This window comes from Balaenoptera musculus, chromosome 12 (assembly GCF_009873245.2).
Source record: "Balaenoptera musculus isolate JJ_BM4_2016_0621 chromosome 12, mBalMus1.pri.v3, whole genome shotgun sequence".
NCBI classification, from domain to species: domain Eukaryota; kingdom Metazoa; phylum Chordata; class Mammalia; order Artiodactyla; family Balaenopteridae; genus Balaenoptera; species Balaenoptera musculus.
Window position 1 is genome coordinate 52,766,829 of NC_045796.1, and position 11,952 is coordinate 52,778,780.

At 42.1% G+C, this 11,952-nt stretch overlaps 1 protein-coding gene across 3 annotated transcripts in view; it reads right to left on the reverse strand.

Moving 5' to 3' along the window:
* LOC118905362 (sine oculis binding protein homolog) overlaps positions 1 to 11,399 on the reverse strand; it is a 157,058-nt gene extending 145,659 nt beyond the window's left edge. The window contains exon 1 of one of the 3 annotated variants that reach the window (XM_036872003.1): positions 11,162 to 11,399. In XM_036872003.1, coding sequence (XP_036727898.1) covers positions 11,162 to 11,257 — 96 coding nt within the window. In that variant the 5' untranslated portion in view covers positions 11,258 to 11,399. The remainder of the gene's footprint in view (positions 1 to 11,161) is intronic. The other 2 variants (XM_036872006.1, XM_036872004.1) reach the window with 2 other exon arrangements.
* Between the last annotated feature and the right edge of the window lie 553 nt (positions 11,400 to 11,952).

The following is an 11,952-nucleotide window of genomic DNA, read 5'->3' on the forward strand; positions in this document are numbered from 1 at the left end:
CATAAAAACAAACCTGGCATTTCAAACCACCCACAAGATGCTAGATTTTTTTTTTTTTTTTTTTTTTTGCTTTTGTACCCACTTGAGCTCAGAGCTCCAAATGGGTCAATCTGTGATGGTATAATGCACAAGCAATTTTTTAAAATCTAGCCAGATTGAGTCAGTGTTACCATCCACAAGGCCAACAGTCAGCCATATCAAGCTTTAGTGAGGTATTTATTCCCTCTGATGGCTGGTCGTGTCCACATTAAATAGACATTCTTTTCATGAATGCACAAAGATGATATGATCGATATGTATAATAAGCTCAGCAACTTCTGGAATACCACCGAGGAGGATTCGGCTAAATGCTGCACTACTCAATCAAAAGAGATTGCTTTAATGAGGTGTCAGTCTCCCCTAACACCCAATTTCTTTCACTGAGCTGAGTGCCTGGACTGGAGAATGACAGTGCCTAAGCACACAAACCGAGGTCCTCCATCAGGGGTCTGGCAGCAGAAATCTCCAAGGATAAGGATTACACCTTGCATCAAAAAAACAATTCCCAACAGTGCTAAAAGCCAAGTTCAAGCCATCCTACTGGTTTATATGCTGTTTGCCTCAATCTCTAAGAGAAATGTGCCCAAAAACCAGGAAATCTCTTGCATAGTAACTCCTGGCCACCATATCTAATTTTCTAGACCATTTGTATCTTGGGCACCTCTTTCTCTGGTTCTGTCTAACCTCTGAAGCGACACAAAAGCTACAGATGCATAATTCATGGAGCAACCTCCCAGCTAAGGATATAGACTTGTTTGTTTTAGTCCAGCTGCAAATCCGTTCAGCCTTTCAGAACCAATCCCAGGGATGGGATCCAGAAGTTTCAGACATTCGCGTAAATACTGAACCCTCAACTGGATTATTAACACCAAATTCATATTATTTGGGCATCTTAAGTGCATCACTTAGTTTACGGTTTGTCCTGAAAACTCAGAGGCTTCATGGAACAATCAATATGATCAATATGGAATTGACCTATTCCATGATTTTCGAGTTACTATAAATGTCAGTGAAAATAAACTCTAAAACATTCCCTTTCCTATCATTGAAAGTAAAAAGAAACATCATAATGTTTTGATACATGACTGGAAAAGCAGAAAACAAAAGGTTTATAAAGTCTTGAGCCATAACTCTCAAATTTTTCATAAAAAGTCGAACAAGATAAAAGAAAAAGAAACACCAAACTACAAGAATAGGTATCACCTCTGGCTTATATACTATTGCATTAAGAAATCAAAGAACCCCAAGGAATAAATAATTTTTAATTTCTAGTTAGAACTTCATGCTAGACATCATATGGGCTCGCTATGGTGCTAAACCAAAGGAAATGAAATGGATTTTTGCAGTTACCATCCAAGAAACATAATACATTCTAGGAGAAGTGAATTAAATGTTTATGGTCCATAAGGGTTTTCAAGTTTTTCTACCAGAAAATTAAGGTGATAAGAGTTAAAGTGCAGAGAGACTTTTGAGGTAAGGCTGTTCGATAATAGGACAAGCCGCTGTTCTAAGAGAAGTTGTAAAATTTGCTTCCCCAAAAATCTTCACCCAGAATTTCTCCTGGAGACTTAGAGCAGGAAACTCAAGTAGAATCTCTTAAAGGCCCTTCCAGCTCTAAGATCCTGTGAAATCAAAGAATTTCTACTTATACAAGAAATAAATTGCCTGCTGCAAAGAAGTATCATAATTACAGCGATCACACAGCATAAATTTTACTGAACAGCCACTATCTCAAATATTTTATCATTGTTCCCATAAACCATCAAAATGTGCCAGAATTTCAATATTCTGGCATCCAAAACACATTTTGCAGACTGCCTCTCACCCTTGGAAGTGGCACAAAAATCCTCTCTCATACCATGTGGTCCAATTTGGGTTTGGAAAATAGGTCACTATAATTACAATGATAATGTCTAACACTCTTATAGCACTTTACAGTGTTTCCACATCCTTTAACTCTCTTGTTCCTTTCAATTACCCTGTGAGTTAGGTATTTGATTTCCGCAGTAAACTTTTGGTGAACCTCTGTGACATCCTCATTTTACGACAGAAAATTGGAGCATACAGAAGGTAAATGACAGGCATGAGAGATCACCTAGTAAAGTCAGAACAAAAATACAGATCTTCTGATTCTTATACCAGGACTCTTTCTATTATAAATTCTGTACAGTCCAATGTGTCAGCAACTCCAAAGGAGCTACCTCCTTGGACCAACAACCGTATTGCAAAGAAATCATATCACTGATGTCAATGTCACATACAAAGAGCTTTCCAACCAGGACATATCTACCTATGCTAAAACCTTGCTTGTTTTGCGACTTGATCATTGACCTCTACTCTCCTTAATTGTCTTTATTGTTGGAATAGGGGTTCTTAAAATTCATAATCAAAATTTAATCTTCTCATTGGACAATTTTTTGACATCACATCTGACTCTAATGGCTTTGCACTTTTAATACTATACCTCCATACCCCTTCCTCTCCCTTTCCAATTCCCTTCTCTCACCTCCAGGGTTCCTAAAGAAAGAAGAAAAGCCTAACCTTTAATCTGAAAGCATGATCTTTTCCTAGAATTAAAAAAAAAAGGTCACAGAAAGATAGTGGAAAGACAGGAAACTTAACTATTTCCCCACTCCTCTGAGTTCTTTCTACACTGGCAAAGTTTATTTTTGTTGGAATTCAATTCCCAGGACATTCATTAGACACTCTCCTTATTCAACTAGAAATACTGTATGCATGTCAAAGTTCACTCTAAATGGTTTTTAATTGAACATTTTACCAGGTAAATAATAATGACTTGACTTCAAGTCATTTTGAAAATCACAGTAATTACAAAGCCTCAAAATACCTCTGAAATGCAAGTACTTCAAGGTCTTCAAAAAGGACTAATGATTTTATTCTGAAAACACCAAAGTTTAAAATACAGAGTAGGTACCACCAATTTCTCTTACCTCAGGCCTTGTATAACTGAATGTCAGATGTGTTTTCAACTTGGTATCCTACCCAAGAAAGCAGAAAGTTTTCAGAGAGCTCCCAATCATTCATTCAGATGAGGGGAAAGCCACGTCCTCCCTCTTCCCACAAACATAATTCCCATTTCCACTCCAAGTCCTACATCCCTCCACAGTGCTAGTAAAATATGTCATCTATCCCCCAAACACACTATAAGTTGCTTGAGGGCAGAAACCCTTTATTTCATTTTATGTCCCATCTAGCACAATGCCTAGCACTTAGAATCTAATCAATAAATGTGCTAACACATTTGGATACATCCATAAATATTTTTAAAAATATGTAAATACAGAAAAATTATCAAACAAAATTCAGGACAGCTGATTCTAAAAATAAATATGTGAAAGCTTAAAAAATTATAATATCCAGTGTTAATGAGCACTCTCAGACTTTTTTTTTTTTTTTTTGATGTGGACCATTTTTAAAGTCTCTATTGAAATTGTTACAATATTGCTTCCGTTTTATGTTTTGGTTTTTTGGCTTCGAGGCATATGGGATCCTAGCTCCCTGACCAGGGATCGAACCCACATCCCTTGCATTGGAAGGCAAAATCTTAACCACTGGACCGCCAGAGAAGTCCCACTCCCAGACTATTGGGAATTCAAGTTAATTCAACTTTTAGAAAAGGTAACTTGACTCTCCGCAATAAAAGCTTAAAAATTTACATACCTGTTGATTCAGCAATTTTATTTCTAGGCATAGTAGGGACTATTCTAAGGAAATAGGTACAAAAATATGAATGTTCAGGAATGTTTATTTCAGTGTTGTTTTCTTAGAAACAAACTATATGCCAAACAATCGGAATTCAGTTAAATAAATTATAGACTAGTCATGAAATTACTGAAACGGAATACTATTTTGCCACTAAATATATGCTGTGGATAAATTTTTACTGCCATGAAAAGCTATTAACAATATGTTAAGTTTTAAATGGAAGGTTAGTACACTATAAGACCATTTTTGTTTTTTGTTTTTTTTTTTAAAAAAAACATTCATCATACATAGAAAAGGACATGAAAAGACATACATCAGAATGTTGACGGTAATTGTGTCTGGGTGGGAAAATTACGGGCTTTGTTTTTCATTTTGCTTATTTATATTGCTTATTCTACTATTTATGTCATGTCCATGTATTATTTTTATAAAAATCAAAAAATAGTTTTAATTAAAAATTAATTAACACATAGTCTTCTCACAGACAACCATGTCAGTCATATTCACAGTCCTAATGACAGTAAAAAGGATCTGCCAGTTACATTACTCAACTTCAAAACATTCTTACACACATTATCCAAGAAAGCGGAGCATATGAGAAATACTTTCAAAGGAAAAGGAAACCCCCAATCCTGAACAATTTACAAGGTGGGGGAAAAAAATGCTGGTATCACTGCCAGTTAAGGTTATGAATAATAGAATGATGGTTATTTTTGGAAAATATTTTATCTCCCTTTTCACCTCCATGGGTTCTGACTGACTTCTGAGGTAGATTTCTATTAAGCGTCACTGGGTTCACTAATTAAGATTTTTAAAGGGCTGGGGGGATGAAGCTGCAGAAGAGAAGCAGTTTCTTTTGTAGGAAGTAGGAATTAAACTTGATTAGAAATCAATTTCTAGCTCTACCTATCCCCAGGTCTGAAAGTTAAAAGAATTATAACATCCAATGTTAATGAGCACTCTCAGACTACTGGGAATTCAAGTTGATTTGACTGGAAGTCATCTCTCTTAACACAGATCTAATGGATCGGTTTTATTTTAAGGTTCTACCAAGAAGCAGGCAAAACTTAAATAGTGCAAAAGAACTGTGGGAAGAGCCCTTTACAGACTACAAAGTACTTCCACGCTCATGATCCTACTGGGTCTGATGGTATCCTAAGGATAAGCCACTCCCACAGACATCCCATTTGAGGGTCATCCACATGCATGTTATGTTAAGAGGAGCCAGATTCATACTCTTGGTGCAGACTTTACCCATTGAGCCCTGCTGTTTGTATCTGAACTGCATACAGATTTCTGGCCTGAAATCCTTTGAAGAAGGTCACTGAGCTTCATTTGGGTCATTTTGCAGCATTGTTCTCAGCCACAACACAATGATTAGCACACAGTTCTAAGGGCAGAGGACACATCAAAACACTAAAATCCAGCTCCGACCTGGAGCAGGCCTGAGGAGAAAGTCTTGTTCTCTTATTGACACAGCCTGAATTAGATGGATGTATTATTGTCACATGAAACCAAAATTGTGCGTTTCCACATATAAAAATCTATGTTGCTTTATTGTCTTGTTGTGACACAGAGCAGACAATTATGTCCCCATGTTTTAATCTGTGGCCAGGACATCAAATGTCCTAAAAAGGTCAAACAAATGTGTGAAATTGTGGAGACCAGCCCTGGGGCTAACACTGTAGCAGGCATGGCAGGTGTGCAGCTGTGTGCAGCTGTGTCCTATCACAGCTGCAGCACTGGCCTTAAAATCACCAAGACTTGTTACATTGTTTTCCTGTCCATGCCAAAAGCCACCGGGCTTAAAGCAGGACAGAGTTCCACAGCCCTTTAGTTATATAAGAGATATTAACACCTATCAGTCTACAGATTCTAAAATATACATTCAGCAAATCTCACCCAGCACAGGCTTTCATGTCTGTTTACATGTTTCAGTTGGCACCATCAAAAACAAAGTTGTTTTTTTTTTTTCATTCTACCCTGGAATATCCCTTCTCTTTTAGGAAAATATTCAATAATCTTATTAGCTTGAGTGCAAGTATGGCTGACTTCCCATTCCGCAAAAGGAAGTTTTAGACTTCAGAGATTTTTAAATGATCCACCTCCTACTACTTCTAATAATTTTTTCAAAAAAATAAAATGTATAAAGACTCAATAAAAAGAACACTTCCTTAGAAGATACAAAAAGTCTGGTCACCCTTGCAAGACACCTCTATTTCCCTGGAACTCTCCTTTTTCAGACAGTCACTTGTATTCACTGATATTTGCCTTTTTTGAGGCCCTGTTTTTGACTTTCATTTAAAAACTCTGTTACCTCTTGGTTTCTATGAGTCTGTCTTTCACACAAGGAGAGTAGGGCTTGGCTTCTCAGAGCAGTGCTTGGCAAGCACAGAGGCAGGAAACGCAGAAGGGAATGAGTCTGTCAGACTCATTTTCTTCTAGTTCAAATGTTTATTTCAGATTCGGGAGGAAGTGGAGTGGTTCCTTTCCATTTCCTCCCCTCTGGAACCTGTGAATTGTGTAAGGCTTAGAGAGTCTCGCTCTACCACACACTATCCTCACCAGTTCACAGATGGAGAAAGAGACTCTTTTCAGAAAACTCCCGGTTTGAACAGAGCAGAATTCATAGCTCTCTGTGCCCTCCCAGGACCTTCTCTTATGGTTTGAGACTAGAGCCTCGAGCAGGACAACCGCGAGCAACACAGAGGACAGGGCTGGTGGGCTCGGGGGAATATCCTACACCAGCTTCCAAGGCGCAAGCACCACGCTCCGACTGACAATACTTCCCAGCCCTGCCACGTGGCACACCTTAGACCACTGCTCAGCCAGGGAGGTCTGACATAATTCGTGAATGCCACAGTGAGATCTGGTCCCAAGCCCACTTTCTAGGTTCCTGAGACTCACTGTTTCTGACATCAGGATGGAGTTTCAGGAGCAAAACTTAAAATATACCTGTTTTAGTAATGAGCTGATTTCCACCTTAAACACGCTGACTTTTCCAATCCACACTCTGATATCTCTATTTTATTTTATTTTATGGCAAGCTATTTAAATCACTGCACTCACCAGCTCAGCTCTGCAACTTGCTTTATTGTCTGTGCAATTGACACAGGTCATTTTTAATGCCAAATGGAGACCATCAGAAACTAAACTAGAAAATCTTATGGTGAGTTTACTACTAAACTCTAACAGATGTGCCTGACTCTAACTGTAGGCATTAGGACTGAAGCATAATTTTAGGTACAAATTACTTACTAAGAATATTTATAGACAGAGAACTTCAGCAAAGACCCTAAGACATTTAACACAGATTATCCTGTAGCTGAGCAATTGATAGGGAAGCCAAACATTGTAAATGCATTAATTATGGTTTGTTTAGGAAAGTTTCCAGGGCAGAGTGCTTGATCTAATCACAACGGTTTTGTCAAAGAGTTTTAAAAGATGAAAATCTGACTCATTATCTCTACTCATAGTTTACACTTTGTTGAGTTGTATTACTGTTTGGTAGTCACTAACCATGTTCACCAAGATCTATGCACGTAAAATACACACCCTTAAGTGCAACTATATTTACACTTACTCATATATTTACATTTGCACATCCAATATTACATCTAGCTTTTATGTTATGCTCTGGATGAACACCTGAAACGAATATTAATTCGTTTAATATATTAATATATTAATAATTAATTAATATTAACACTTCCATATATCAGAATTCCCTCCTAAGAGCCATTTATTATGATACATGTGAGCTAACAATATATTGAAGGCATATTACATTAGATACAATCACAATATTCGCTTTAGAAACCGAAAGTAGTCAAAATATAAATTGAATTGCCATCTGATTTTTTAAAATCCTCTCTACTGGTCACTAACTAAATAGGGCAGACTGACTGTAAGTACAGTAAAGCAACAAGTCTTTTTAATTAAGAAAAACCAGGATGAGTGGGGGGGAGAAGGAAAGATAAAAAAACATTATAAAGGTCATAATGAGACAAACATTTCTACTTGAAGATATTTTCACTAAAGGACATTAAAGGCAAGCTATGCCAAGTCATGTACTTTTCACACACAAAATTATATTGTATCAAATTTAAATTTGTTACAACTGCTTTGTACATTAAACCAGTGATAACGAAAATGTAACTCAATATCTGATCTAGTGAAACAGCAACCAACATTAGCTCCCAGCCACATGAAGACAATCTCCAATGCCATTACTGGTGTCAGCTAAACCTCTGCCAGTGTGTCTTCTCTGCCCATTTTTAAATAAATTTGTGACTATCTCAATTAGGAAATCTTGAAGGAAGTCTCTATTATGAGGCAATTTTGTTGCTCATTCTCAGCTCCCTGCATTTGCTGTACTTAAAATAGATGCTTATACCAATGTCCTTTCTATTACCCGAAGGGGAAAAAAAATCACATACACACCAGTCCTTTTTCTTTCAGCTCGCAGAGAAGCAACTTGATCCAACCAGTGTTGAAACCTGAGTAGGTCACTGTACACCACGATAAAATTCCCTAATCCCTGAGCCAACTCTCCCTAAGGGGGGCCTCCTCCTGATCCTCCACTTCCCAGGCTGACTTTTGCATTCGCTCTCTCCTCTTTCCCCCTTTCATTTCCCCTACCTTCAAGCCTTGATATGTGATCCACGGTGGGGCTCAGGTTTCCGTTTTTACAGCTTAGGCCGTGCTAGCTGTATACATTCCTTTCTTTCTGCCGGGCTGTGATTACTTACCAGGGCTTAGTTTACACTGGTCCAGATGAAAGCCGTTCAGATGAAGGCAAACACAGCCAGGCAGCTCCAGCGGCACCGATATGAAGCTGCACAAGGCCACATTGTGTTCTCGGTGACATTTTGTTGCACATATTTTTATGCAGGGCAACCAACTTGTTAGGTTACTCTACACTTTAGGTTTGGGGAGATGGAGGGGTAGTAATACCATGGGGTTCAGGGAGGGGTTTTATTGATGTGGTTATTAACATTAAAAGCAGAAAAATATTGATGAGTTCAAAATAACCCTTCCAGCTTTTGACTTTGAGAAATCACTTTTAAAATGAGGACTTTTGGTGCTATTATATTAGAAGAATGCATACTGAACAATTCCACTAGAAATGGGATTTCATGACTCACTGGCATGATATGCATTGACACGACTGAAGATTCTGACCCAGTGTCTCTTACACATTGTTCCAAACTAGGGAGAAAATACTGATCCTTCAGGCAATTGAATTATTTGCTGTGTAAAACTTCTTATTTAATGCTACTCTGTAGCAACTGAAATGATAAGGATTAAAACTTCAAATAGTAGGTGGTGACTTGGAAGAAAAATAACATTTTAAAAAGAGGAAATTCTGTGCACGAAGGTTAATTCCATACTTAGTCCTGCAGCATTGGCTAAAAATTGTGTAATTTTTCCCCTTCACACAATGTTGTTTTTGTTTCTTCCTCACCAGTTCAGACAAACATCTGTTATACTGTAGAAGGACAACTATCTCCCAAACCACGGAGTGCTCCCGCAGCCAAAGTCAACAACGTGAGCCCCAAGCATCGAGCACAGTCAGCCTTTATATCCAGCCGGGATAACATTTCACATGTTTTGATTAAAATTAGCTAATTTGTAATTCTAGAACCTATGAAACTTAAAAGCTGCCATCCATATAGATCACATTAGACAGTGTTTTAAAGGGCCAGTGCACACTGTGATTTCTTAGTGGCTTTACCTCTCTCCTCTTCCTCCACCCCCAATTTAAAATGAAATGGAAAAGTAATCTGGAAATGCAGGACAGGAGGGAAAGGCGAGTGAGGAAGGATGGTTATTGTAAACTGTTTGAATTCCATCCCCATGGGAAGACAACTCCTGCTGGTCTCTTTTTTTAAAAACTGTCTATCAGTGGAATCAATGGAGGTTTCCATCACAAGGAATGGCACTGATTTCCAAGGCAAATCTTCCTTAACTCTCCTTGGACTGATGCTGCACCTCATGCTTCCAGGCACTAAATTTGTCACCCAGAAATAAAAACCCTTATTCCAAAATGCAGATTGCTACAGACATTTTCTGGAAGAAAGGAACGCTAAGCATATGCACCTAGGTACAGATATAGGAGGTATTATCCGTGTGCCCCTTTCTAAACATGGGCTTCATTCAAGGCACTCTCTAGAATATGCTTGTTCTAATCAAGACAACGTCAAACCGCAATAAATTTTACTAGTTGCTTGCCATCTTCATCGTTTACCTTTTAAATACCAACTTAACCAACCTGACCAAGTCAGTGGGCAGTGTTAAGGATTCTATGCAGAAGATGGGGAACACCAGGACGGCTGCAGAATGAAAACTAAAGTCCCCCCTGAAATCTGCTACTTGTATGTAACTCACAGAAAGACAAAAAATACAAATAAAACAATTTTTAAAAAAAATCAAGACAGACTCGTGAAATCAACACAAAACAAAACCCTCACCGGGCAAAAGCTGCAACTTCATGGAAAATAAGTGGGGGGGGCGAGGGGGGTCCGGAGCCGAGCGGTGCTCTTGTGCAATCACTCCAACGCGAACAGCTGGAGCGCCAGGCTGCTGCGCTCGCCACCTCTGGAGCACCGCTGGCCTGGCGGGGAGCCCGGCCTCGCCGACAGGACTCCGGGCTGGCCTTTCCGAACAATGGGCAGGCGCTCTGCGAAGGCCGCCCCTCAGACAGCTATCTTTTGCACCAGGGTTTGCCCGGGTCTGCTTAACTGGGAAGTGGAGCATGCAAAGGGGAGCGGGAGGCGGAGGCAGCCGAGTGAGAGGAGCGAGCAGCTGCGGGCGAAGCGAGCCGGCCGTCAAAACGGTACCCAGACCCGCGCCGCTCGGGCCACAACTCGCCCCGGCACTGACAGCCCCTTTACACCGTCGCAGCTGGCTTCCAGGCGGGAAGCGGGATCGAGGAACGGGGAGATGAACTGGGGAGAGGGGTGGAATCCAGTGCTCCCCGGCTGCTCCGGCCCGACGGCTCTTAACTTTGGAGGGATCCGGGGGATGGTTCCCGAGGAAGAGGAAAAAACTACCCCACCGACTAGGAAAGCCTCTTCACCATACCCACCCTCCACTTGGGCTCCCGGTCCCCTCCCTCTGAAACGCGCCTGTTACCAACCTGGGGTTTATAAGGTTAAATAGTATGTGGTTTCCCGGCCGCCCCTCCACCCCCATCAAATCTGAGGCAGGCAAATCTCGGGGATGCAGCCCGAGAGTTGGCCTCGGTTTGCACCTGGAGGAGGAGCTGAGGCGTTCTGGGCATCCTACAGAAACTGACAAGCGCTCCCCTGTACCCTCAGAATCTATACAACGGCCCACAGGGAGCAGACGGAAGAAAGAGCTCAGGCTCTCTGGCCCCGAAGTCCAAAAATACCTTCATTTCCTCATTGATCTCCCTTTTCACTGGGTGAGCCGGTTTCCTGCTTCTTTTATTTTCCGGAGGTCTCCCTTCTTTCTCCATTTCTGCCATGTTTTTGTGTCTGGTTTCTGTGGAGATGAAATGGCTGCTGCCGCCGCCGGCGGTGGTGGCGGCGGCGGCGGCGGCGGTGGTGGAGGTGGTGCTGATGGTGGCAAGGCTGGCGGAGGTAGCGGTGCTGGCGGGGCTGGGGCTGGGGCTAGGCGAGGGGGTGGGGGGAGGGAAGGCGGGCGCCGGAGAAGCGGGGTCTCTTCTAGCGGCGGAGAACGTCAGTGGCTGTCAGAGGGAAAGGTAGCTCGAGGAGTCTCGGGGATGCCGCCGCCGCCGCCGCTCCTGCTCCCGCTGCCGCCGCCGCCGCCGCCGCCAACGCCGCCGCTGCCGCCGCTGCCCCTGCCGCCGCCGCTGCTTCTGCCGCTCCCGCCGCCGCCGCCGCCGCCGCCAGGCTGCATCCTCGGTGCCCCGTGGAGTCGTCAGCCATCTTCCGTCGCTCTGTCCGTCTGCATGGGCGAGGGGAACGTGGGCCGGGCGCGGAGAGAGCGGCTCTGGGCGTGCGTGCGTGGATGTGTGTGTGCGTGTGTGTGCGCCCAGGAGAGCGCGCCAGCCCAGGCGCCCAGCGCCTCCCGCTAGCCGAGCCGGGGGCGGGCCGCGGGCCGGCGCCGGGAGGAGGGGGCGGGCGGGGGAAAGGTGGGGGGGCTAGGACAGCCCCCAGCTCCCGAGCGGGCGTGGCTTCCACCGTCACTGTAGACGCC